The sequence below is a fragment of the Gymnogyps californianus genome, chromosome 3 (assembly GCF_018139145.2).
Source record: "Gymnogyps californianus isolate 813 chromosome 3, ASM1813914v2, whole genome shotgun sequence".
Taxonomy (NCBI): domain Eukaryota; kingdom Metazoa; phylum Chordata; class Aves; order Accipitriformes; family Cathartidae; genus Gymnogyps; species Gymnogyps californianus.
In genome coordinates this window covers 39,693,946-39,721,695 of record NC_059473.1, presented here as the reverse complement: position 1 = coordinate 39,721,695, position 27,750 = coordinate 39,693,946, and the positions used below count along the sequence as shown (strand labels likewise).

General features: G+C 40.5%; 1 protein-coding gene across 1 annotated transcript in view; it reads left to right on the top strand.

Annotated features, from left to right (window-relative positions):
- KIF26B (kinesin family member 26B) overlaps window positions 1-27,750 on the top strand; it is a 300,765-nt gene that overhangs the window by 212,789 nt on the left and 60,226 nt on the right. The window contains exons 6-7 of the mRNA XM_050895026.1: window positions 23,946-24,152; window positions 25,731-25,824. Coding sequence (XP_050750983.1) covers window positions 23,946-24,152; window positions 25,731-25,824 — 301 coding nt within the window. The remainder of the gene's footprint in view (window positions 1-23,945; window positions 24,153-25,730; window positions 25,825-27,750) is intronic.

Below are 27,750 nucleotides of genomic sequence, written 5' to 3'. Positions count from 1 at the left end.
AAAAAAACTATATCCCATTGCGTTTCTTACATACTTTATAGTAGCTGCACCACAAGTATATAGTTTGTGATGTGCTGGTCTTCTGATCTGTGTATCTTCTGATATATTTCATGGTGGCGAGGGCTCTCATTCTAATTGCTTACAGTCTCATAAGCAGAAATGGTCTCTGCAGTGAAATGAAGAGGCAGGGCATCATTACCACAATGGGTGACAGATCCGAAAGGATTTATAATCTAATTTCAGTTCATTAATGACTGTGGTATTTAACTCTTCCAGCCTGCCCTTTTACTAGCTGTGTCTAGTTTTCTGGACTGCAATACCACTCTTACTCTGCAGAATACAGCCCCTGACTACAGCTTGCCCCTCATTGCCTTATGTCTTTACTTCCAGGAATATGGTCCATCCACATCGTCTTCCTTAGTGCCACTTTTTCATCCTCCCACGTTCATCTCAGGGCTGCCTTCCGTGTTGTCTCCCTTTTTTGGAATCTGTAGTTTCCTCTTACACCAGTCTGTGCACTGCCATCCAGCTTCCCCTGGCTGTCCTGCTGACCTTACTCTGTTATAAAAAGGGAGGAAGATGCCCGAGCCGCAGCAGAAGACAATGATCGAGTAGATCAGGGCAGAGCTCTGTGGGAGCAGTACTGCTGGTCAGTGCTTATTTACATCACTAAAGATCTGGTGCCTAAAATTTTAGGAACTTGCACCTAATTCATCATGTCTTATTTTCTTTATAGATAGAAGAAGTAGACAAGTACTTGGTTTCACTCTGGTTATGTGAAAAGAGGTATACAAAAGAACTGTAATTGGTCAGATGCCATTACTGCAATATCAAATGTCTGTATTAGCTGATATTTGAGATATTGCTTGCTAGAAACAGCATTTTAGCAGACTTACCAGAGACAGAAGCTTCACATTCTCTTCCTTCCTGCTCAGCTAATGCTGCTGCTCACTCTGTGTGAGCCAGAGTGGGGCTACCGGCTCCCCCCTACCCTCCCTTCTGATCTCTCTCTGCTGCCTTCTAATGTGAGGATCTGCTACTGTTTCTCCCATAATGCTTTTTATTTCTGCTGATGCCATGAGCGTTATTGTACCTTTAGGAAGTATTTATACGTTATGAATTATATTTTACTCCCACACTGGTTTCTCTTTTCATAAACAAGCCTTACAAAAATCTCTGCGTTAGGCAGTTACGTATAAATTTGATCCTCTTGTTTTGTTCACAGAGAGGATAAGGTAAATGATGGATTGCATTAATAAAAAAAAAAGTGTATTGCTGTATGTAAACTGGTCCCTTATGGTATAATATACCTCTCTTCAGCCTGTATCAACAATGTGTTGAACAAGGCATTCATTTAGAAAAGGGGAAAAATATCACCTAGCCTGAAAGTTCAAGCCTAGAGTTAGTACAACGTGAGGGTTAGTGAAGCATACAGACGCTTCTTTGTCTAAACAGCGTGCCAAAGAGAAAAAGGCCAGAAACAACCCACCTGGAATGTGGAAACTTTGGGACCATAAATGAAGAACACCATTTTCACTTTAACAGAGTGTGTTTAGAGGTATGCTAATTATTTATTAGTATGTTCACCCAGAAAGCAACGCAAAAGCTGAATAGGCTGTTCTGGCTTATGCACACAGTGGGACATGACAAAGTTCTCATGCTTTTCTGTTGAACATAACTGTAGATGTTGTGTCAGGATGCACGCTAGTAATCCTAGAGAATAATCCAGGCAAATCCTGACCTCTCCCAGCCCACCCCTCCGTCAAGAGAACTGTTGTCATGTGGAATTAAAGTACTCCTGAAATGACTTATTATGGCTGTTACATCATGTTCCTATTTGCAACTCTCTGGAGGTTATCAGCACAGTTAATTCATGTGTCGTGGATATTCTTGAAGTTAACATCACAAATCAGAATATATTTATAATATTGGTTTAGAAGTCAGATAGTTAGAAATGTGTACATATTAAAAAAAGAAACCCCTCATCATTCAGCCAGAAAGGTAACACTGGATTTTCTGTCATTAGACTGACAGGATGTTATAGCTGCTGTAAATAATAGTGACTGCTAAAATCTTTTGGCCTCCCCAGTGTACAAATCAACCAAACATGGACTGACTAGTTTCCTCTGATGTGGTTTGCACTAATCCAATATCCTCTGATAACAGAAGAAGGCCTTCAATTAGAACATTTTGGTTTCTCTTCTGTGTATGCTGTGGCTTCTCAGAAAACACTCTTTAGCTTTATGGAGTTCAAAGTCAAGTAAACTTTAAAAATCTGTTACCTGAATGGTGCCTGGGGACATCTGTGCAGGGCTTTTGCTGGGACAGTGGGGCTGGATGCATGTGCCTTGTGGCTTGGATGAGAAGTAGTTTGAACATTACCAGAAACAAGATGGACAGATTGCTCCTTCCCCTTCCTTAAGCTGGAAAATCTGCAGATGGGTGGTACTGTGCCACAGTCTCAGTCCCCCATGTGCTTCACTTCATACAGGAATGATGCGAGGGATAACAGGGGCTCTTGGCGGCTCCTGACCTTCCTTGTGTGTTTGCACTATCTTTTGTTCTTAGCTGCAAGAGCTGAACAGCTACAGGGCTGCTCTTGTGTGCTTTTGGTGGCCCTGCTGGCAGCCATTGCTTTTGTCTGAGAGTTTTTGGAGTGGTGCATTCCTCCTGCAGCATTTCCTTTGCTCATGGCATGCCTATGTCACAGTGATCCCATCTGGGGCTGTCCAGTGGGAATACAGATTTCCCAGATACGCTACTCTACCTTGGGAGCCCCTTACATTGTGGGTATTACATGAATATTGGATTCAGCAGCTCAATGACTTTGTGCTGCTGCAGAGAAAACAGAAACCAAATTGCTCTCCGAGGCTGACAGGCAGACAGACCAGCAGCAGCCATCTGAGTTGAATGGTTTCATTTTCATGTTTTAACAAAAACCAAGATGAAAGTTATTAAAGGTGACAGTAGTAGAAGACAGGTTCTTTGGCAGGCTCTGCACTTTCACCGTTTCCTAGATGTCATTATGTTCTTCAACCAGTAACCACTTTACTTTCTGGTAATGTCACCTTTGCTCTCTTCTGCCCCTTTTGGTCATCAAATTTATAGCAAAATGATTAGGAGTTGGAAGGAAAGAGATGGGGAGAGAGAGAAGGAGAAGCTGAACAGGAGAAGCAGTAGTAAGTTACTTTACTAGAATACAGGCAGGCTGGCGGCTGAATAGCTTCACTGAAATTTTCTTGTAACAAAGCAGAAAACCGCCCATCAACATAGATGCCTGAAATACCTCTGAGTTCTTGCTGAGGATGGGGAAACGTTTAGCGTCTAATAGCTAATATATATTTTCAAGAACCTCAGAAGATTACTCTTACGTAGCTTGTGTTTGGGTTTGTTAGGATTTTCAGTGTGTGTGATTAGCTGAACCCTTCAAACGTTGGTGTTCTTCCCAGAAAACCAGGCTTTCTCCTATTTAGCAATTCTATAGACTTTCCCCACTTTGGGGGAATCAACAGCTGGTCAGGGAGCACCTTAACATGGTTGCAGTGCCAGAGACATGCCAAACAATTTTAATGGGGTTTAAGATTTAAGCAAGGTTGTCAAGTCTCATGCGATGCATATGACTGCAGCTGAACCTCATCTCGAGCTCCCCTATGGCCAAGACTGCATCTCCTAGTTTGAAGCCCCTTTCCCGCTTTCTGACCTGCTGACTGATGTGCTAACAAGCTGTGCCTGGTGTGTTGGGCCAAGGAGGAGGAGAGGTGCGTCTGGAGCAGTACATGTTTCACGGACTAGCTCTGGGGCTCTTGCATCACGCGAGTGGACATGCAGCTGTCCCATGCGCACAACGTGCTGGTATGTGACTCGGCACGTGGAGTTTCATGCACTGGAACAGAAGAATGATGAATCTAACCAGACATCTGTTTTTGACTCCCTCAACAGACGTTTTACACCCTCAAGAGGTACGTTATACCCGTGTGGGTTTTCTCTTGACTGCCTAAGCCCGCACTTACAGTCCTTCACCGCATAAACCAGTCTTCCACATCGGTTGTGAATTTGGCTCTGTTGCAGAGCAGTAATGATTTGAGCAGCTGGGAATCGGAGAAAGGAGGAAGAGTGAAGAGAGAAAAGGAAGTTACATCTCTGTCTTAATGAACACAGACATTTTTAAAGACTTTACTGGGGAGAGAAATATTTATTTGATACACAGTAATTTTGCAGTGTAAACGATCATCTCAGATGAACTCATGCTAAAAAATGACCTCTCTGTTTCTTCCTTTTTTTTTTTTCCTTCCTTTTTTAAATACATTTGGAACCTTTTGAGAAGGCTCTGTATAAAAGTATTGAAACTCACAGCTTGAGGGAGAGAACATTGATTTTATCATTTTGTGTAGACACATACATGCACAGACAGAAGCCAAGTCACTGAAATAGTCTGTAACAAATGGATCTGATCCAGAAAAGTCTATGTAATTAGATTAGCCTTTGGCCTGGCAAACACTTCATAAAGTTCCGTTAATACAATGTGAGAGAGCTAGTAAAATAAAGAGGAATTTATCATGGGCTGAAACTGGAAAAAAAAACCCCAACCCTATTCTTTTTTAATTTCATGGCAATGAATCCACTGGATAAATATATTTATCGGTTGGTCCCAATAAGGGTGTTAAACTAGGAATGCTCAACCAACAATCTCCACATTTTTTAGAGCAGTATTTTAAAAGTCTTTACAGCTCTCAGATGAGACAGATTTCCCTTCCATCATGCACTGAAAAATTGATCTTTAGTGGCAGTTATTGTTGTTGTTTTTATCTTTGCCATCAGTTTGTTCACTGTTGTTTCAATGATCTTCTCTTCTAAATCAGACTGGAAAAACAGATGACATATAGGACCAGGTTATGGACCAGGTCCAAATGACCGGAGGAAAACAGAGTCTGAGCTGTGGCATAACACATGGGTGAGAGAGCAGAAGCTTTGGCAGAGCACAGCAAGGGTCCACCTCTGTTCCTATTCCCTAAAGGCAACAGGAATTTTATCACTGGCTTCAGTGGCAGCCTAATTAGGTCTCTGAAGGCTTTTGAAAAATCCCCCTTGACATCTGATGACTGTTCCCTGCGGTGTCAGTGGAAAAGTATGCATCTTCTGTCAGTGCAAAAGATGGCTCCACATAGAACTTTTTTTTTTTTACTACAAATTAATATTATAGCACTTCTTTTGTCACCGTGTGGCTGAAGAGAAGTGCAGCCTTGTCCATGAAATACAGCGTGAGTTTGTTACGAACGCAGACAAATGGCACAGTAGGTTAATGCAACAGTCTATCTCTAGACATCTGGGTTCACCCCCTTGCTCAGACCTTGTGTAAAAATGAGTTTGTAGTCCCAGAGGACTCTTTAGCACACCTCATTCACAGTACTCCTGCATGTTTTGGCAGGTTTCCATCTCTGGCCAGAAGAGGCTTAGGACTGGAATAGCAGTAGAGCTTTTCCAGGTGAGAAATGAAGAGTGCTGATAGAGAACTGCAAGGAAATTGTTCAGACTGTGTCTATAGTGGAAGAGTAGAAATACCACCAATCCCATGCAGCGTTTTTGGTGCTTGTTTGGACACTTCCACAGTGCCATTTTTTCCAGGCAGTTACAGTTCTGCACCTTTATGCCTTCCCTGTGTGCCTGAATGATACTGTAAGGAAGGTGAGATCCTGCAAGTTCTGGGACTACTTAACACTTACTCTCTCAGTAATTTAAGGAGTAATTTTGAAATTTGAGGCTATGTTGAGCAATGCCTTACTTTTAAAAAATTCATTCCATAGAATTTATCAGGAGATATTTAGCCTGATTAAGTGTTGGATTCATCAATTGTCAGATGCTGAGGGCAAAGAGACGATCTTTTCTCCTCAAGATGCTGGAGTATCTTGCAAAGTAATTAATAGTATGTACCTAATGAGTCACAATAGTAGGGCCCAGAGAACTGAGTTGTGTATGAATGTATAACGGAATGGAGGGAAGGAGGAGAAATCCTGAAGGAAAGAGAAATCTTGAAGGCATTGAGCACAGGTGGAGATGCAAGGACATCAAATAGATCCATACAAACTCATGAACATGCCTACGTGTATTTGGCAAGAATCAGGTCAGTGGTCTATACAGTCCAGTCTCCTGCTGCCTCTATCAAAGGCCATTGCCTGGTGCTTTAAAGGACATCTTAAACTAAGTTGCAAACTGTGCAGCAGCAGTGGCTGGGGACAAGGAGAGGAAGGATTCTTTCCCAACACCTGTGGACAATTAGGTGACACGGTGTGGTAGGAGGTTTGATTATTCGAAGCATCCCCTTGGGACCATAACTGCAGAACAAATCCTGTTAAGGTCACATCCAGACACTAAAAAAAAAAAAAAATCCAGTTAACAGTGTTTACCTTAATAGCCTTATGTAGTAGTGAGTACTCCATCTTGAAGGGAAATGCTTGGTATTATCGTTCCTAGAGTTACTTTCCCTGCTTGAGAATTCAAAGTGAATTTTTTATTTACGCATTTATCATGGGATGTTAGAACTAGAAAAGCCAGCTTCATCCTCCTGTCATTTATAAACCTTTCCCTTACTATAGTCCCCAGTATTTCAACAGCAAAGTTCCCAATGTACAGAGGGTAGCTGAACCTCAACATAGGGATGTTGTCGCATTTGGGGGAATTATATTACTGGCCATACTGATGCAGAAAGTGTTTCAAGTGTTTGGCCATGCGTAGGCTTTCTTCCTTCTCTTCACCAAGGGCATCAGCAGAGTTAAAATAATTGGCTGTGTTCAAGCCCTGGGGGAGATATTCAGCCCTTGGGGCAATGGTGATCTCCAGCCAGCCCTTCTCTTTCTCTTCTGAGGAAAAAGGTGGTGAATGAGGTGGAGGAGGCTCAAAGGCTAAGTCTAGCCCCTGATCCCCAGCCCCAGATATGCTCCTCTTTCCAAAGAGTTTGACTATTGTTCTTAATAGTTTCCTCTGTTGTGAGGGACCCACTTTTGGGGTTACTCTGAGCATGATCTCCCTTTCTTACTTTTGTTCATTCCTTCTGGTGAAATCTTTTCCTTCCAGCCTGAAAAGATCCCGTTAATCTTCAAGAGTTGAAAAGACTTAAACAAGTCAAGGTCCTATGATTAGCTAATCTGTCTGAAAGATAGTTTGTGGATAAAGTCAATGGGCCAGGATTTAATCTCATATATTTTGGCTTGTCTGTGCACAAATATTGACAAATATTTTTAAAATATTTTAAATATCTACCCATCATTTTTCTTTAGAGTAGTTCTGTATACTCCTCCTCTACGTTTTTATTCTTATGCAGGAACTATTTGCAAAGGGTTTATGATGCAGATTTCTACATGCTTTTCTAGGTTTATACGTGAAAAGTATTCCTGCTTTTCCTTTGCAGACTCTCTGGAAAATGTAGATTAAGGGTAGTATGCCATGTATGCCTACAGAAACTTCAAAGTTTTCTGCACAAAAATGTGTTGGCTTTTAGGCTGGATTTCGGGGATATCTTTTTTTTTTTTTTAACTCGTCTTGTTTCATATTAAGATAATGAATTGGTTTTATTAATGGGGAAATGTGGTGAATGTATGTAGACTTTGCTCTGAGTGTGCATCTGTAGAGACAGTAACGAAGTGTAGATTACCTCTACAAAATACATGTTACACTACTTCAAAAAGATAATATAATTGTGTGATTAGAATTCTTTACAGATATCAATTTGCTCAGTCTTATTTTCCTCAATTTTATGGAGTTTAGTGTAAAGGTTTTAAAAAATAATTATTTTTTTGTACTGGGATTTTCTTAACTCTTTCAGTACTTCAGTGTTTAATACATGCCCAGTTAGTAGGTCCAGTTCTACTAAAGCAACAACTTAATTATCTAATGTCATTTTTTGTATTAGTAGCTATATTTCAGGATAGCTGCTCCCTGTCAGGTCATGCTAGTTCCCAGTATTCATCTAATCAGATTATTTAAAAACTGATGGAATTGACTGAAAGTTGAACTAGCGATTGAGCTAAAAATAGCTGAAAATTTTTCAATCAGTTTTTGTTTGGTTGTTTTTTTGTTTGTTTCTTTGTGAGGTTTTTTCCCCCAGAAAACAAATTTGGGTTGACAGTACTTCATAGGTACAGAGTATGTTCATTTCAAAATTATTTTTTATTTATATAATGCATCATATAAACTACATTTTCAAAGTATTTTTAAAGTCAGTGAGAGGAAAACACGTTGTTTTACCAACACAGACTTTTAAAATTAATCCAAAATAATTTCAGCATTTCTCATAAAATTTCAGTCTTGCGGATTTTTATCTCTATTCAAAACAAAATCATATTTTGAAATATTAAAGTTTCAAAAAAAAGTTTTGACAAAAATAGAAATTCTGAGTATTGGATCTTTAAAGATGTAATTGAAAGTTGTCAAGTTAAAATGTATTTGTGATTTCTTGTAACCAAAAATGCTTCAATTCTATATGTTGCAACGAGACACAAATTTTCAATTTAGATATGTATAAGTTAGAGTCTGTCTCTTACCAAGGGAAAAAGAAGGCATTTTGCAAAATATGCTGGCTGATCTGAGTTTAGAATTTTAACTTCAGGGAAATAAATGCCATGTTGCAGAGGTTCGGCAAGACAGGCTTTGAGTTCATCCCTGCCCTTTGGGGGAGAAGGGACTACGTTTTAATGCCTTTTGTAGATATTTGCAACAGTGAGCGTCAGTTGCCAGAACTGAGTGGCTTGATCCAGTTGCATCTGTATGGTCTATAGGGGCTGAGCTCCGTAGGGTCCAGAATGCCTTCTTCGCCTACAGTGTCTAAGATTTCCTGTCTGATGAACTGAGGTTTGCTCCAGTCTTCAGTGGTAATTAAAGGTGATTAAAATATATCCAGCTAAGAAGTTTTGGGTTCAAGTGGGTTTTTGAGGCTCATTTTAATATAGTAGTCTAGATGTAATCTGCTAGGTATTAGAAATATCTCTCCTGTGTTAGGGCTATAGAAAATAATGGCATCCTGAAACAGCAAATAAACCACCTTTTTCTAATGGAAATCACTGGAGAGCCAAGGTAGCTGATGCATAAAGCAGATTCCATGTAACATACTCAGGCATCGGTGTACCTTGTTAATGGTAGAAACTTGTCTGCTAGGTGAGCTAGTAGGAGAGATTCTGAGTTACTCTTACCTGGAAGTCATTATAGAATAATGACATTTTCTTCCTCGTGCCTTTGTCCATCTGGTCACTTGCAATATTTCAGAATACATTTCAGAGGATGTTGCAGTCTCTGGATGTTGATGCAGTAAGAAACATAGTAAATTAGACTTACTGTGCATGTCAGTGAGCTATACAGAAAAGATTTGAACCATAGACCAGAATAGTTTGGAAAGAGTTATTATGATCTGTCAAGTCAGTAATTCACATTTTAGAAAAGCCCTTGGTATAAATTTACAGTTTGGATTCATTTTACAACCTATCAGGCCATTAATCAGGGCTTTGTAAGGTCCTCTAATGCAGTTTTATATAATCTGTATTTTTATGTTTTGACGTGATGGACTATAACAGCTTAATTAAAATAATATTAAGAGGTTTACTGAATCCCCTACTATCCGAGGACATCCAGAGATAGTCGCTCCATTGAAAATGTACCCTGTTCTATCTTGTTATTACACAGAGAATGGGATATGTCCTGAAGCATCTTGACAGAGACCACATTTCTTGCAACATCTGTGCAAATCGGTAGAAATTAATGACAGAATGAATTTCCTTTACTTTGGCGAGTTCATATGCAATATTCACCTTACCAAAACTTGAATATTACCTAATGTGCATTCACGCGCAGTCAGGTAAGATGTGCAGCGTTTAACAGAAATACAGTAAGAGCAGTGGTATAGACAAAGTTGTGTGTGAACCATGACATATTACCATTTATTAGGCTTTATGTTATTGAATAATTGGAATCAAAAGCCAGATGTAAATATACCCAAAGTTGAGATGCACACTGTCCAAACTAAGATCTATATCCCAATTTTTTCTTTGTATAGCAAAAATACTATGTAAGAATGAAAGATACTTGGCTGTTAAAGAAGTAAGCACAGAGCTGCATGGTTTGCAGCACTCACAGATGAGTGTTGCTGTGAGAACGGTCCTTAAAAAAAAATGAAGGGCTAATGTACGGCTATAGTACTGGACAAGTGATAAAGGCAGCTTTAGAAGTGCAATTGAAAACCTGCATTGTTAGTTTTTCACCATAATAGTTGTCATAATGCCCGTAACTGTACCTGAGGCTTCCTAGCCGGACAGATTTGTGGTCCATTCTGTCTCAATGTGGTACTGTCAATTCCTGGAACTATTTGGAAGGATTTTATGTACTGAAAGAAGTGAGGAAAAACCAAGTTGATCCAAGTTAGCGCTTTGGCTCCATCAGTGAAAATCTGAATATTGTTGTGGTTGGCATGACTCTCATTTGGATTCTGGCCCAACCCTGGCCACACTCGCTTTCTGTGCTTCTCACATTTCATACTGATGTATATGATCAGTCTGTACTCAAGCAGACCCACTTACTTCAAGACATACCTTTTTCAGGTTTTGTGGTATAAAACCATCCTTCACCAGACAGACAGGCAGCAGAGCTGTCTCCTTCCCTACCACACAATGCTGATTTAGGATCACGTTTAGATTTGAAGTTTGAATATTTCATCAAGCTTCATTCTGTGCTGCACATTAAAAATCACTCTGTAAGTGTTATTTGTTGTGGTAGCTTCTCCCTTTTATCATTCTGATATATTTTACCTTACTTATTTGTTCTGCCTATGCTCTGATCTACTGTGGGAAGATGCTGCTTAAAAAAAAAACCTCACCCCCTCTTTTTTTTTCTTCATTAATCTCTCTATTTTGTGATGAGTGACAAAATGTTACAAGGCATCAAAGATCATTTCTTTCCTGATACTAAGCTACAGTAGTGACAAGCATGGAGGATGGATTATCTTAAAATGAAAGATCCCTTTTTTGCTCAAGAGAAGGCTAGTTGCTTCAATCATTTGTAAAACATGTGCACTGACTGCTACTTTCATAGCCATTGTCTGGCATGCAGTGCCACCAATGACAAATAGCAGTGTTACCACAGAAATTTTCATAGTAGGTGGAAAAGCACTGTTTAAAGAGATGGATTTAGAAACAGATTCATTGGTGTGATAGCTAGGATATCTCCAGTAGTGTCAACAGAGATGCAGTGTGTCTGCAGGAATTGTTACCCACCAAAGACACCAAGGCCTTTGCTGAATGATCTCAGTTCTGAAAATGCTGGATCTCATTGTTGACTCATGGTGACATCATTGCGACCAAAGTGGAAATCATAAGATTTTAGAGGAGATGAAGCAGCCAGCTCTGTCACCCACCTCTGAGAGACAGAGGATGGAGCCGTAGAATTGTTGCCTGCCCAACCTCATCAAGGTCTGCCACTTGTTCTTATCCACCACCACATCACTCTTTCTGCCTGCATCAGAAAGGAGAGAAATCAAATTGTCAGTGTAGTTCAGGCTAGCTAAAGGTGAAGCCTTCTTGAGCAGCTCCTAAGTGATCAAGAGCTTGATCTTTAGAAAGTAAGCTTACATGGCTGATGCAGTGCCCATCCTGGTGACAGGTACAATGGAAGGAGCCTTGCCTTGGATATGTAGAGTCCAGAATGACATTATTCTTAGCTATTTCAATAACGTGCCTAGAAAACTGTTCACACTAGACTTAGGGTTTGACAAGGAGGGATCACTTTGGCATTTACAATGAAGTTTTTTTAAGCCATGCGGGACTAAAGCAAACTTCATTAAGCCTCTGTTTTCATCATCTTGCTCATATTTGTCAATGGTGATTATAGCCCTTAACTATTGCTACTCTATATACTGCCGGATGTGAATTATCAGCAAAGGCACTGGAGTTGCCCTGTGCTTCCCTGTTAGATCATTTATTAAGAAACGTAAAAGCTTTCCAAAACAGTCAAAACTACTTGCTCCTTTGGTACATGCTTCACCTAGATATCAGGAAGAGGTAAAGTGCTTACCATTGTCTTGGTTTGTAATGTTTGTCCAATTGCCTTGTTAATCTGAGGTTTTGAAACCCAAATACAAATGTATTTTTGCATTTGTATTAAGCAGCTCAGCCTGTCTAGAGTTACAATGAGGATTGTTTTAAAGGTGCACCTGGAAACCAAGATAAAATAATCCTGAATAACTAGCAGCTTAGGGACAAAGTACTATTATGGCAAAGTTTTACTTTAAAAAAACTCTGGTAATGACCATTGCATTCATACTCAATAAGTCCTTATTTTGTGTTTTGGTCATGGAAAAAGCTGATTATGCTCAATACAAAAAACATATTTGCAGGACTCAACAAAGTTCATTTTTATAGTTCTTGCGGACAGCAGCTGCAGGCTATCAGCCTGGACCCTTGATAAATGGTTTTGACATTTCCTACAGACACCCCTCACGAAAAAGGCTTTTTATTTATTCTCAGATGTTGAATTCTGCATTATTGATCAGGTGCCATTCATTAAAGGCTGCTACTTGCTAGAAGAATTACACAGTCCCTAAGCTACACACAACATAATGAATTATTCCATTGATGAACAGGAACGTTAAAGGAATGTTAAGGTTGCATGGTTAAGCGCACAAAAGTCAGGAAATAGCAGCTGAGGTTGAAGACGATGGGAATTTTGCCTGAATTAAGATTGCAGAATTACAGCTGAGGGCACGTACAAAGACTACTCACAAGCACTGGATATTCGTTCTAGGGCAAGTGGTTAGTTACCTGTTCTATTCACAAACACTGCTGTTATTTATTCCAGCGTTTAACAAGGCAGCAAGCAGTGGATGAAGTCATTAGTGGTAGGGGTCACTAGGCAGATGGGCACTTTGTTGGCTGTTTCTATTTGCTATAGATTTGCATTCATCAAGGAAGAGGGTCAGTAGCAATGTTATGCTGTATACTACAGCTGAGGATAAAAGAAGTTAGTGGCTCCCTGTGACATGAGGCAAGTTTCATTTGTCAAAGTACTGTTTCCATTTAGTTCTCACCTGGGAGCTTCTGTTTAGTTTTCTTTCTGTCTTTTTTGTTTGTCTGCCTCTCTGATTTGGTATCATTTTGCTTCTGTTATTTAGCTAGTTATGTTCAGTACAAAAAAACACAGGAAAGCATTACAGTCCTGACATCTTGGTTCTGTGATCAGACAGACCAGGATCAGTGCTAAGCATACCGTACCATCGTCCTTGCCTGCATACCTGGATTCCTTCCCATGGGAACACAGGATGCAGTGGAGACGAGCTGCACTGTACCTGGCGTCAGATGCATGCCCAGGAACCAATACTGCAGAGTACAACACAGAGATCATTTGTACCAGCAGTGTAGACTTAGCTAGTATGTCCTTGGATTTTTCCAAGTAAGGGCATCCTTGTACCACCAGAAGCTGTGTTTGCTAATCCCCAGGTTTTAGGAACAAATTTCCTCAGACATATGACTTCCTTGGATTTCCTTTCCTTCAGGGGTAAGAGTCAGATTGTAGTGCCTTCTAGAGGCTACTGAAAATCCCAACACAATGTTCACTACTGGTCAGAAAGCAATTGAATGTTAGGACTGGGGAAGGCATTAAAAAAAGTAATAATAATTAAAAAAATCTGAGGAAGGACAAGCAACCAGAGCCTCAGCAACAGGTTCTGGAAGAGCTGGGAGAGGCAGCTTCAGGTACTGTATGTACCCAGGGGAAACCTTTCTGGGGCACTCCTCTCCCCACGCCCAAAAGGAGTGACAACATCCCACAAATGGCACTATGAACATGCCCAAGCCAAATAATGTCCCCAAAGGGCTGTAGATTTGATTCAGACTACAGGTTGGCTCATCAGAGCCTGTGGTTCTCTCCTGATTGTGTAAGTACCCCCCAGTTTGTGTCTTGGTAGGATGCAAGTGGCACGTGAGCCATGCGGGTATTGGCAAAGCACAGCTCAGAGGACCAGTGGGACACCAGTGCAGCCCACCACAGTGGGAGGCTCACAGGGCAGACTGCTGGGTCGCTGTTGGAGATGGGATATTGTGGGGTTATGTGAACCTTTAGATGCATCTTGTATGGTCTTGTCTTCTATTCTCTTGTCCCAGGCACAATAAATAATCCTGTTTGTTTCAGAGGCATGCAGAATCAAGCCCACCATAAAGATCATTCCATGGATTTCTGTTAAGGCTCAACAAATGCATTTTTAGCTAGAGATAATATATAGCATTACAAATGGATCTCATTAATTCTAAGTGAATGGCTGCTTGGGCTCTGTAGTTATTGTGCCTCCCTGTACCACTGCCAAAGATAGAAGCATGCAGGTAGTATTAAATAGGATACAACATGAAAGAAAAAGTAAATTTAATATCATGTTTATGCCCTTGTAAACATTATAGCCTATAGTTATGGGATAAGAAAGGGTAGAACTAAAGTTCAGGTAGTCTGTTTAGGTAAAGCAAGCCTTTCCTGGGATCTTAGATGATTCATTTATTCTTATGCTTTATTTCTGCAGTTGAAAATGAGCATAATTGTAAATATATGTCTTAATCCTGTCAGAAGCCTTTGCAAAGCCCTCTAGGATCTTCAGGTGAAAGGTTCACTAACAATATAAATCATATCATTGCTTGGATCCAGGTTTTATCATTTCCTCCTTTTTCAAGTTTCATTTTGTTGGTGGTTGTTCCTAACTGAGGTCAAATTGTCATCTCATATACTTGCAGGTAAATAAGGAATTATTGCTGAATTCAATGACATTATAATGTACTCAATTTCTCATTAAAGCATCTAGCTCTAATCCTTGAAGTTTCTGCTCATTGTTTCATGCAATATATGGCACCAGAGGCTGGTTTTACTCCCCTTCTGGAGACTGGTTTTCTCCTCTGAATACCCAAGCACTTATTTAGATATCTCACCTATATTGTCTACTATGATAATTGTACCTCCTTCCATTTATATAGACTCTCTTTAGCAATGCGGCCCCTTGCTTTCTTTGGGATTCTTTTCCTCCCCATGAATTCCCAAATCTTTTCCCTAGTCAGTAGCATGAACCATCCCTTTTATTTACTGGCTGTCATTACCAACTGCCACTCCAAAGCTTTACACATCTTTTTTCACACTTATCTGCATTAAACTGTAATTTGTCACTTCTTCTGGCTTGGCTTAAATAATGTAAATCCTTCTTATCTGATTGCATCACGACTCATTATTTATGGTGCGATGCCATACACTGTTATGTGCAGACTGGGGAATCTTCTTTTGTATGCAGTCATGGAGATCATCTTTATAAATAATGGAAAAGCTTACAATTGTGATTATACGTCTTCTGTGCAATACCTGTATATCCTTTGTTTCTCTAGCACTGAAAAGACATCTTGAAGACATGTGTAAGGGAAACTTTGTATTCTATCTGCATGCTTTCCATAGAAATTCTTGTTTCCTTAGACAAAAAACCAGAGAGTTCATCTGGGAATTTCTGTTGTTCTGAGAATGTATAATGCGAAGCCCTCGGTGCCACCCTTTCTCTAATTAGGGATGAGATGACCTGCCTGCTTAAACTTAGCAAGCCGCATCCTATGCACCTTTTTCACAGTTTCACGAAAAGGGAAACCAGGGCTCTTAGAAGTCATATAGCAGACATAATTATCAATACACATGCTTGAGATATTGCTACTGTTGATATTGCTACTACTTTCTATCAACACCAGTCCTTGTGGCAGCTGAGGCAGTACAGTTACGTTTTGCTGGAAGGGTAGGTTTCTAAGAGGAAACTTTAATGAGTGAAGCAAAGTTCTCTTCAGTCTTTCTGCACTGCAGCAGGATATGAGTGTGGCCTATGAGAAAGAGCCAAGTGATTTGCCACTGCCGGCTCCCTGCTCCCCTGGGGGCTGATGGCAACCCTGTGTAGGCAGCAAGAACAACAGCAGCCTTGTCATCAATCACGAGAGCAGAGAGGTTGCTTTAGGACTTGCCTTGCTGGTGCCACAAATGTGTTTGATGGGTTTGGCTGATCTGTCTGTAGGATCTGTAGATATCAAGCCAGGTTGGAATAGAACAGAGCAACATATGGCACATCACATGCTTGGGAGACCACTACTGCACCACCTGAGTTTCTTGTATTTAACTTAAAGAATGAAAAACATGGCTAAGCTGTGCAACGTTCTGGGGCTCGGACTATGTTGTGATTTAACCCTGGTAGGCAGCTCAGCCCCACAGAGCCCCTTGCTAACTCCTTCCCAGTGGGATGTGCGAGGGAATCAGAAGGGTAAAAGTGAAAACTCGTGGGTTGAGATAAAGGCAGTTTACTAGAAAGAGCAAAAGCTGCCTGCACAAGCAAAGCAAAATAAGGAATTCATTCACTGCTTCCCATCAGCAGGCAGATATTTAGCCATCTCCAGGAAAGCCAGGCTCCATCATGTGTAATGGTTACTTGGGAAGACAAGCACCATAACTCCAAACGTCTCCCCCTTCCTCCTCCTTTCCCCAGCTTTCATTGCTGAGCACGATGTCATGGAATCGTATGGAATATCCCTTTGGTCAGCTGGGGTCAGCTGTCCCAGCAATGTCCCCTCCCAACTTCTTGTGCGCCCCCAGCCTCCTCACTGGTGGGGTGGTGTGAGAAGCAGAAAAGGCCTTGACGCTGTGTAAGCACTGCTCAGCAATAACTAAAACATCCCTGTGTCATCATCACTGTTTTCATCATGAATCCAAAACATGGCACCATAGAAGCTACTATGAAGAAAATTAACTATCCCAGCTAAAAGCAGTACCGACTATAAAGTAAATTAAACAGGAGCAGGAAATGTTCCTGGGCACTGGCACTGAATCATCCATACTCCTGCATCGTTAACAAGGTCCCTGGCATGGTGTTGGGCCACTAGACTGCTCTCCCAAACAATTCCAGGCATGATTTTTAAATTAGCATGGGCAAGGGACCATCTTGGTAGACCATTGAATATGGCCATCCCATAGCAGAAGATGAGAGTTACAGGGAAGGATGCTGGCCATTTTGTGCCAGGGAACAGTCTTTGCCTTGTTTAGTTTACTAGATAGATACTTTCTATCTAAAGACCCTTTTGAAAAAGTTGTATTAAGTAGAAAAAAGGAAGGAGGGAAACCCTCTACTCTAAAAGGTCACTGAAGTGAAGCAAAATATGTGTTTGATTTTGAAAGGTAAAGAGATCTGACGCCAAGGAAATGAGGAGATCTTGAAATTCGTGGCAGCCAACTGTACTTGCTACTCAACACAGAAAAATAAATTCTTATCAGCGTGAGAGAAGCAGAGCAAATTTTTTCAGTAGTGTGTTAGAGGCTTAAGTAAGGCATCTGCTGACTGTACCAGTAGGTGCATGCTTACATATCTGCAGATCCACTGCAGGGAAGGCAAGATTTGCCAGCTGATCCCATGTTGTTCATGCTGGGATTGTTGAAGGCTGTTTTGGTTTGTTCAGTTCTTATGAAAATGCCACTATCAGTAATGTTGAAAGAGACCACCACCACCACCCCCCCCCCCCAAAAAAAAAAAAAAAAAAGCTGAAATTTCATCCCCACACATGAGCTGAGCTAGGCTGTTGTTGGCCCCATCATAGATGAAGGTATGCTTCTGTGGATCCGTGTGCAGGTACGTGGAGAGTGTCAGAAGCTGGGAAAAATCCTGCTCCTGCTTTAGGTATCACACAAACTGCCCCAGCTATGCAGGTCTGAAATGCAGACTTCCCTCAAAGAGATCAGAAGGAAGCAAAAGGAAAACCAGGAACACACAGTCTGTCTGTTGCATGTGGGGAAGCTTAGGGAAAGATTGTTTCCATGACAGGATGATCCTCATGCCTTTTTTTTTTTTTTTTTTTAAAGAGCAGAAGAAAGCTGTAGTGCTCTATGTTAATTTAGTAAATGCTGAAGTAGCAATGCGACAACTGAGTGGCTGGGCTGATGTACGTGCTGGTTTCAGACAGTGTCAGTGGTCAGCACTGTCTTTCAACTGTACCAAACTACAGTGACAAAACTCAAAGCTACCGCTGACACAAACAAGACAAGAGGTCACTGAGCCATGCCCTGTCACCTGAGCATATTTCACACCAGATTTTACTGAATTTATTAATAAAGTTACATCATCCAATTGAAAAAGGGTACAATTGACATAAAGGCAAGTTTTTCAAATAATATGATTGGTATTTGGGTACAGTACACTTACACTACTTCCTGTTATTGCTACCAGTGCAAATTAGTTTAACTGCTGTACAGGATGGGGTTGATGAGCTGGTAAAGTTTTAGCAATTACACAAGAAAGAAACAGAGGGACAGTCGTAAAAAAGAGGAGACCTGCAAGCCCTAATGGTATTGCTTTTTCTCTTGTTTGCACCGCTTTTCGAAAGCAGCAGTAGCAGTAACAGCCATTTCCACAAAGAACAAGAGTGATCAGGCCTGAGTGTTTTCTAATTTGTGCTAAAGTGAAACACTGAAGCCTACAAGAGTTACCTTTGTGAAAATAGAAAGAGAGGACAATGAGGCCTGTGTACACATGCTTCCTGACCAGCTTACACTGGCATAATTTACCCGAGTTTCGTTTGTTTTTTTCCAAATGTTACCAGGAGACTTCCATTAAAGCAACGTCCACTCATACAATTCTGTATTTGTCTCATTCTGGCTCAGTCTGTTTGATCTTGACCTCCTAGATTTCATGTTAGCATGATCAGTTAATTGTCTCACGATCTGTAAGAAAGATCCTTTAAAATGCTTAACAGACTGTTTCCATATTCTCTGGGCACTCTAGAAAGGCTTCTAGCTTTACATCCATCATGCAAAAGCATGTATGTGCGTAAGCGTTTGGGATGTCATAGATTTTCTTGTGCTGTAGTATTTTCTGGCTGGCTACAGCAAAAATGCATGCCTGCCACCATTATTTACAACTGTAACAGTGAGAAATTACAAAACCCACTCTTCATTAACTTCCAGTAAGGCTGTTCCTGCAGCCAGTGATTGCCATTACATTGATGGAGTGCTAATACAGCTCAATAGCCCCAGCTGGCCTGTCTCACCCGTGACTGCACCGCAGCTCCTGCCTCCCACCACTACCCAGCACACGTCCAGCAGAAGCTGCTCAAATGATTGATGAGAAGAGCAGCTCATAAAGGCAAGCACAGTGCCCAAAGCAACAGCTGTCTAGCTCTGTCCCTGCAGTAATTAGATAAATGAACCCCAAACGAAATCTTACAGGCGAGAGTAGAAGGAAGTTATAATATCCCCAGTGTCAATCTCTGATTGCTTTGTGTTGCCTCATTCCAGCCTCTGTTTGTATTTATTCATGTTTGATACAGATTTGACACAGCTTACCTTTCCCACCTTCCGTGCTCATTTCACTGCTGGTCCTCCAGACAGACCCCTGCGGGCACAGGAGACGTGGGAGTGTCAGGGGCTGGGGCTGGACTCTGTTTTCTTTTTTTTCCTGTGGCACCAGTTCTAGTTTGCAGAGCGTGCTGAACCTTTGTCCTTCTCCACAGAGTAAGAACATAACAAAAGGTCCATGGTAGATCACAAATTGAGTTTAGCTGGGGAAAATCCTGCAATTAGCAAATTCCCTCTTCAAGAAATAGTTGATGTGTATATAGAGATGCACTAGATAAAAAAGAAGGCAAAGGAACATGGTTCAGGCAGCTGAAATTGTAATAGAGCTGATTAAAAGGTCTCTGCTTATTTTTACAGTACAGAAGCATAGTGATAGTACAGCAATTCCCCTATATCTTCCCTTGATGCTACTGAATGGTACCCATGAAGGAACTCTTCAGTGCTAATAATTACCATTTAGAGAGAAATTTATGAAAAATGTATATATACTAAATTTTAAAATATATTCAGAAAATGTATATGCTTTTTTAAAAAAATAGTGTATATAATTTAAATACACACACACGCATATACATAAAATAAATACATATAGAAAAATACAAAGAAACCCTGTTGAGGAAACCTAAACAGTACAGCTCTGATTCTGCCTTCATTTGTGGCATTGCACATTGGGAGTAATATTGTGGAATTCAATGACTGTAGAATGCATTCAAGAACAGAACAAATCTTTGTGGACAGGAACTGAAATCCAGAGAAGTAAATGGGAGTCCTGTTGGATTGAATAGTTGTCAAATGAAATCCTGTGAACTCACAGGAGAGAACACATTAAAAAATGCTTCCAGCATGAGCAGAATTAAGAGGTAAAGTTATATCCTAGAAAAGGCACAATAATGATGCAGAGCAAGTGACCTTTTCTTTTATTCTTTCTCTCCACTCTTAAGTTAGGGTAATTCTTGCTGAGTTCAGCCAGATTTGCATGAGTGTAAAATTAGATCAAAATTAGGCCCAGGATGTTTGTTTTACCAACAGCTCATGTCTCAAGAGACTGCTTTCATGTTTCCCCGTAGAAACAGTCAGAGGTGCGTCTAAGGCTGGGCGCTGCCAAGACCTGATCACTGGGATTCAAATAAGAATTTCTGGCAGACTGAGTGGTGCCATTAATCACAAGTGGTATCTCTTAAACCCTTCAATTACAAGAGATTAGTGGGAAACTAGCATTGGACTAAAGGAGTAATGACATATAGGAAGTGAAGCAGAAAACCTGCTTTTTTCTTTTTAAAGAGAAGTTCAATTTACAGTTTATTTAAATATAAATTGCGAGCATAAAGTATTGGAGTTCTTTAACTTCACTGTTCAGTTAGTTTCAAATTAACTGTACTGTATTTCTGCTTTCCCCAGAGCAGCACTGTGATCTTCAGCCTGTCTGTTCCTTAAATTAAACTGAAGTCTTTTAAGTCCGTTAAGTTCCTGTGCTATCCCCATAGCTGGCTGAGTTACGTTCACCCATCCTCGCGCTGCCTCCCCTGTAGTGTGGATTGCAGGGGTCAGCATGGACTCTGGGCTTCCCCCTGCTATCCCCAGCTATAAATTGCATGAAGGACTGTGAAATGGCAGAGCAGGAGGCCGTGGTCTCCCACCGTTTCTACTGCTGTAGCTTAGTTGATTTACTCTTGTCATAACCACTATTGGGAAATGCTTTGCACGAATCCTTGGGTTTAGGTTACATGCATAATAATGTTTAATAATGGAGTGCCTACCTAATGGCAACTGCCAGTCCTTTGAGGCCTGGGAATGACTGAATGTATCAGTATGCCCTGCAGTGAAGTGAGCTGCGACTCGGCCCATTGTACAGGTGGGGAGTGTGAAACAGAGATTGCATCACTTGTTCACAATTGTACTGCATCTGAGGCACAGCCGTTAGGAGGGGTCCTAGCTCCCCAATCTCAGCCTGATGGGTCTATGATCTTATGGGTCTTTTCCAACCTAAACGATTCTATGATTCTGTGGTTCTATGAACCATTAAGACTCAAAACAAAAATCCCCCATGCACAGGAAATACAAAGGTTCATGGCAATAACAGTATTTTTCTTGAGAGATGTCTATATTTGCTAGAGTTGAAGAGCCAAATGGTCAGAAAATGTATGCTGTTAGACATCTCCTGGGACTTCTGAGTTGAGCTCTTTTTTTATAGTGGTTCATTCAGTTTATCTGATGCTAGTAAATTTTTAGGATTTCAGTTAAATTGGTCTTTTACTCCAGGGAAAGAGAAACCTGATGCCTCAGCTTCTATCACTATAGCTGTTGGAAGTTAGGAGGATTTGCAGTACTACTTCATTAAGAAGTGACAGGTATTAATCTGATTTTGTGTGAACAGGTTCAAATCAGGACCCAAGCCAGTGATATTATACTGTAACAAAACTGGTGTAGCTGAAGTTAAAACTGAAGGCCCATACAGTTTGAGGCCAAAAGAACTTTAGATTGTCTGTGTATGAAGGGTTGTTAAATTTCACACACTATCCATTCTCCAAAATCCAAAGAAACTTAGCCCCAGGGTATTCAGTTAACTCTCCTTTGCACACAAGGATCAAGGATCTGGAGGACGTGGATTCATAGCAGCCAAAAATACAAATAAACTTATAGGGAAACAGTTTTCTAAAGCAGAGCAAGCATTTTATTTAAAGTAGTTGAAGAACAGCGTTTATTTTGGTTTCCAGCAGATCAGTCTAATGCTCTTGATTTTGGCATCTGTTTAAAAATGTGGGACACCGTAGAAAACAAAGACATCCAAAGTTGAAAATAGGAAAATGGATCAAGACTGATATTGTTCTTTGTTTTCTTGTTCCTCTAGGATTCACAGTGTTGTACTCCCTCCCTTCCCTGCTAACTTGATTAGTGCCTCCTCCCTGAGCTGCCAGGAGACCTGTGGCTGGAATACACATTCAAACCTTGCCCAGTTCATGTGGACTGGCCGGAGGTGTTGACTGCCTTTGTCAAGGCAGTAGAAATTAGCTCTGCTTAGGGTTGGGTATAGAAGAATGCTTTTGGCAAAATATTGGAAGTGGCTTTTTTCAGTTAGAGGTTAGGTTTCATAAGCAGCTCAGCTGAGCAGTTGAGAAGAGAACCCATTCATACCCAAGCAGTATTTTTTCTCTTTCCCTCAACTAATTGTGTAAAACTGAAATCACGTGCACAGATTTGTGACCATTTCACCACCTAATGACAACTTGTTTTCCCAGGTTAAAATACGTGGAGTCAAATTACCACTTTGACTCACAGTCATATAGAGAAGGCATCACAAAAATACTGAATAATCCAAATTAATCTCTGGTTTCATTCTGTTGTATTCAAAGGAGTTGTGTCAAAAATTAATTTGCCCAGATTTTACCTCTCAAAGCAGCTGATTTATTTCCATGTGGGATGAGTTTAGGCCAGCATGAAATGAGATCTGCCTACAAAGAGCACCAGTCTCAGTGAGGCTGACAGGAGCTGCAGCCTTGTCTAACTTTTAGGGCTACAACCTCCTCCGAGGGTGCATCTGCCATTCCAACAGCAGATGTGCTCCCACCCTGTGCTGAGGTGACCCTTTGTGGTCACTTGCATGCCAGCCGTAGGTGGGTTTGATACAAGTGACATACAATTAAGGAGCATTAAGATAAAAGTTCTGTCTGGTTGGTGTGAAAGTCAGTCTGCTCTAGGACAAAGTGCGTGCAGGTGTGGCTAGAGCTGGCAGAGAGGTGATGTTTGCCCTGTAAAGTTCAGGAACTCATGTGTCTGCAGGTAGTGAATTTATGGGGAGAACCAAAGCCAGTTCGATTGTCATCAGTTTTACTTACATCTAAATTGCGTACCAACTGGGCTAAGGATGCAGTATAACCTCATTAAATCCATGAAGATGTATTTTTGTCTTAGGAATAACATCTTATTATGTAGCCATTTAATGAGTTGTGAGCTAACATGTTTTAACAAATCTTTTATTGCTTATTACATTCCACTCCCTTGATGATAATTTCAAAATCTGACCATTAAACCAGGACTCTCTTCATAACTCTTTGATGATGACACTTAGAACTGAGCACTTCATCTTTTTGCATTTGGATTAGAATCAGAAAGGTGTAAATTACAGATCTGTCTTTTATGTGCTTTTATTGATCAGACTGCTTCGTAGAAACTGCAGCAGTTCTGATAGCTTAGCAGTCTAGATTACCTTTCAGCTTTCTTAATTGGGCCACTGGGGTACAGTTAATTTTCAATTTATATTGAGAGTAGGACAAGGTGATGTAATACCTCATCATTGTACTTGAGTAACATCGACACTAAAACACTATGATGTACCTCATAATTCTAAACACACAAGCTGCTTGTTGAAGTAGATGGAGATGAGTTCTGGCTTTATTCACTGTGTATTTTAGGCCAAATTCTGCCTATAGTAATTCCTGTGTCTTCACTGACTTCCACTGAGACACTAGCTACAACAAGCAAGTATGATTTGGTCGAGTGTAATTGGAAAGTTCATTCAACATACCAGTCGAGAGCATCCAACAGACTAATCAAATGTGATCATCTTTTTGTGTGTTTGCTGACAGGTCAAAGTCATGGTGCGCATTTCTTCCACGCTTGCCAGAGAGACATCTGAGTCCAGCTCTTTCTTAAAAGTTGACCCCCGTAAGAAGCAAATCACGCTGTATGACCCGTTGGCCTGTGGAGGTCAGAATGCTTTCCAGAAAAGGGGCAACCAGGTTCCACCCAAGATGTTTGCTTTCGATGCAGTTTTCCCCCAAGATGCATCACAGGTAGGCAATGTATGATCAGAATAGTTATCTAAACAATAGCATGCACCAGAGCCAAATTAGTTTCTGCTGCAACAGTAGTACTTTCAGTGGAGTTAGACCAGGGCTGAATTTGGTCTGACAATGTCATCGATAATGAAATCAGTTTATTAAATTGTATCTCAATAATTGTGTGCTTTCTTTATTTTTTACTGTAAATAATTGCTCCTAAAATTATACGTGCAATAAATGTGCTAAATGGTGCCTAGTAGGCAAATCCTTAATATCAACAAGTTATTGTATATTATAAAATCTTATTATTTGGTGCGTACAGTGATCTGATCAGAACTGCAGTTCTCTAATGCAGTCCTCTATTCATTAAGAAGTCAAGGATTATTTGTACGCTGTTCTGTTGTACAGTTTACAATAGGAGGATGGGGATTTTAGTTCACAAATCTTTGTTCATGTGTATATATTCAGATTCCTTATTTTTATTACACTTCTTTGGTTTGATGAACTATGTTACCCAAATGTCATGAGGAGGACAGTAGAACAGTAAAGTAACATTGCAAGGTATAATTAGAAAACAGTACCGTAAGGCTGTTTCTGTACTCATAAACTGAACAGAGTTAGGACACAGGGCCAGCTAAAGCACTGTTGTATGATTGTATCATTAGGTCAATCCCTGACCTAGATCTGGTCCAGGCAGCTAGCACCTCCCAGACTAATGCCTGGATGCAGTTCAAGGGCTGGCCTGTGAACAGTCCCTTTCTTGGCCCATTTTATTTACTATTACAGAGAGGGTCTAGAAATACCCATGAACTAGGTGAATTTACATGATTTATTATCAAATGTGAAGTGCTTCACATAAAAGCCTAAACTGCGAATTCTGATTTAGTTTCAGCCAGTATTGATAGGCAGTTGCTGCAGAAGCACTGTAGACCATTCAGCCTGCTTGAACCTTAAATCTAAGAATGCCCAGGGTAATTTTGTGTGTTGTACTTCTTAAAATGCTACTACAGTCTTCAGGATGGAGCCTACTGCTGCAAAAAACTAAGAAGACTCATAATAACATAGAGAAAAATTAAGAAATGTCACCTAGCTAATACCAAAGAAGCTGTTTGTTCCCCTTACATTCCTTACCCACCTGCTAGGGGAATTGAACTCAGTCCATAATTGGGCAAATAATAGAGCCTGAAAAAATTCCTCAGTATTTGATTGTTTTTTAATCAAAAATGTATTTTTAAAGTCCCCTAAATAGGCAATTCTAACAAACCAACCACGTTACCTTACAGTACATGTATTTTGTTTAACGCCACAAAAGATGTTGATGCTTCAGCAAATGAAGCTCACTTGACACAGAGCAAAAGTCCTGCCTCATGTGCTTACACAAGTAATGTCATTCCCATCTACAGCATAGGTCACATGAATGAGACAAGGAAGATTAGACTTTTTGATACTTCAACATGCTATCTGGAGCACTGATGACATTACGACCATTTTCCAGTGAAAATACTCTGTTGATTTTCCTTATTATTGTTAATGGTTTTTTTTCTTTCTTTTTTTCCTTCTTTTTTTCTTTTTTTTAAATAACTGTTACAGGCTGAAGTATGTGCTGGGACTGTGGCTGAGGTGATCCAGTCTGTGGTCAATGGAGCAGATGGCTGCGTGTTCTGCTTTGGCCATGCCAAGCTTGGTTGGTATTGTTAAATTTCCCTACTCAAGCAGCAAAATGAATATTTTTAACCCAAGATTGCTAATACATTAGATTAGGGAAAACAAACTTTCATTTGTCTGTGCATAGTAATTGTATTTGAAAGTGGTACATTGTGCGTGACCTTGTACTACACCTTCACCTCTCGCCTACACATCTATTCACTTTGCGCATTGTCTAAATGTTGGACAGCATGCTCTTTGAAACAGAAGTTGTCTTTGAGTTGTTGCTTCGTGCCGTCTCCTGAGTATTATAGCAATTTTTAGCACTGTCTTCAATTGTTAATGAATGATCCAACAGTGATCTACAGTTTTACAAATGTGCTTGGTATTGGAGACTGTTTGCCCAAATACCACTTTTATCAAGCTGTGTAAAGGCTGTGAGTATCCACTCAAGTACTTGACGTTTGTGATGGCACTATTCAAGTGCTGTGACTGGGCACTCAAATAGTTTGATTTATATTCTATTTCCTGATTAGACAATTCACTCATTACTAACCTCTTCCTATTCTGTCTCCAACAAATCCTATTCTAATGGTTAACTGAACGTTACCAATGGATCAAAACTCGCTCTTTGCAAACGCATCAACAGCATTTCAGGTATTCATGGAAAGACAATAAAAAGGAGAATCATCATCATTAACATGCTATTGTTTTGAAATAACTGGGTTTCAAGAGTAATCATATATTTTGTTCATGCTTATCTAATAGTATTTTGAAAATACTCTCTCGTTAATGAACAGGGTTGTGTTGTGTGTGTGCAATGATCTCCGTAATTTACTGTCTCAAAGAAACACAGACATACACATATAACTTAAAAGGATAATTCAGTTTTTCAAGTGATAAAGAAGATCAGGCTGTATTAGGCCATGATTATCCCAAATTACAGGCAACAAAAACTGGAGAGTACTGAATGCTGCAATGCCACCAGCTCTGGTACAATCAATGGAGCAGGGCCACTGGTCAAACTAACCACAAGGCCCCTCTGGGCCAGGCAGGTGTAACACCAGGATGCGCACTTGGGTATTTAACCCCCTGTGACCTGCCAAACACGAGATAGCAGATGAGATGGAAAAAAAAGCCACCAGATAACGGGGTCTCACAAGTGCTACATGTCCTTTAGAGAGGCGGCCTAGCTAGGGCTTTGCTGGAGCACAAGTTGAGTCTCTGCAGTTGCTCCGTTAACTGCACCACTGCCATTCCACGAACCGTGGGCACACCCAGACCTTGCCACAGACACGTGCATAGAAATATTTTCTTCACTGGTCTTTTTCCACATAGATTCAACATAAGAAATGAAACAAGGTAAAGAAGCCACAAGTATTTGCCTGAAAGGATGTATACCTTTATCATTTGGCTTATAAATTTAGGAGCTTTAGACAACTTGTCTAAGAGTATTATACGTAGTGACACCTAAAGCAGTATAAGGTAGTACTCTGTGTCTCTTCTTAATCAGCAAACTTTTACAGCAGAGACAAGCCAGAGCTGTAATTGCAGAGTCAAATAATAGCAAACCAGGGGAAGGTTTTGACCCAGATAAAATATTTCTTGTTGTGGACCCACTTCTGCACTAAATGACCATATGTACCTGGGTTTTTTTTCTGGGTGAAGTTGCATCTGTATGATCCTGGGACCAGGTTTATGTCAATCCCAACCCCAGCATATGAAGCATAATATAGTGCTTTGAAGTAAAATGGTATTCAAAGAATACCACACTCACCGTATCTAAAGCAGGGATTTTTAGAGACCATGGCACTCCTGATCTGCTCAATTCCCCCCACTATTCACACACATCAGAGGCTGCAGTGTTGCATGGTAGGGACCTGCAGCACCCTGCCTGGGGAATGGGAGATGTCAGGGGAATGCATCAGGTAATGATTTTTGAAAGCAGCTCAAGATTTCATCTGCA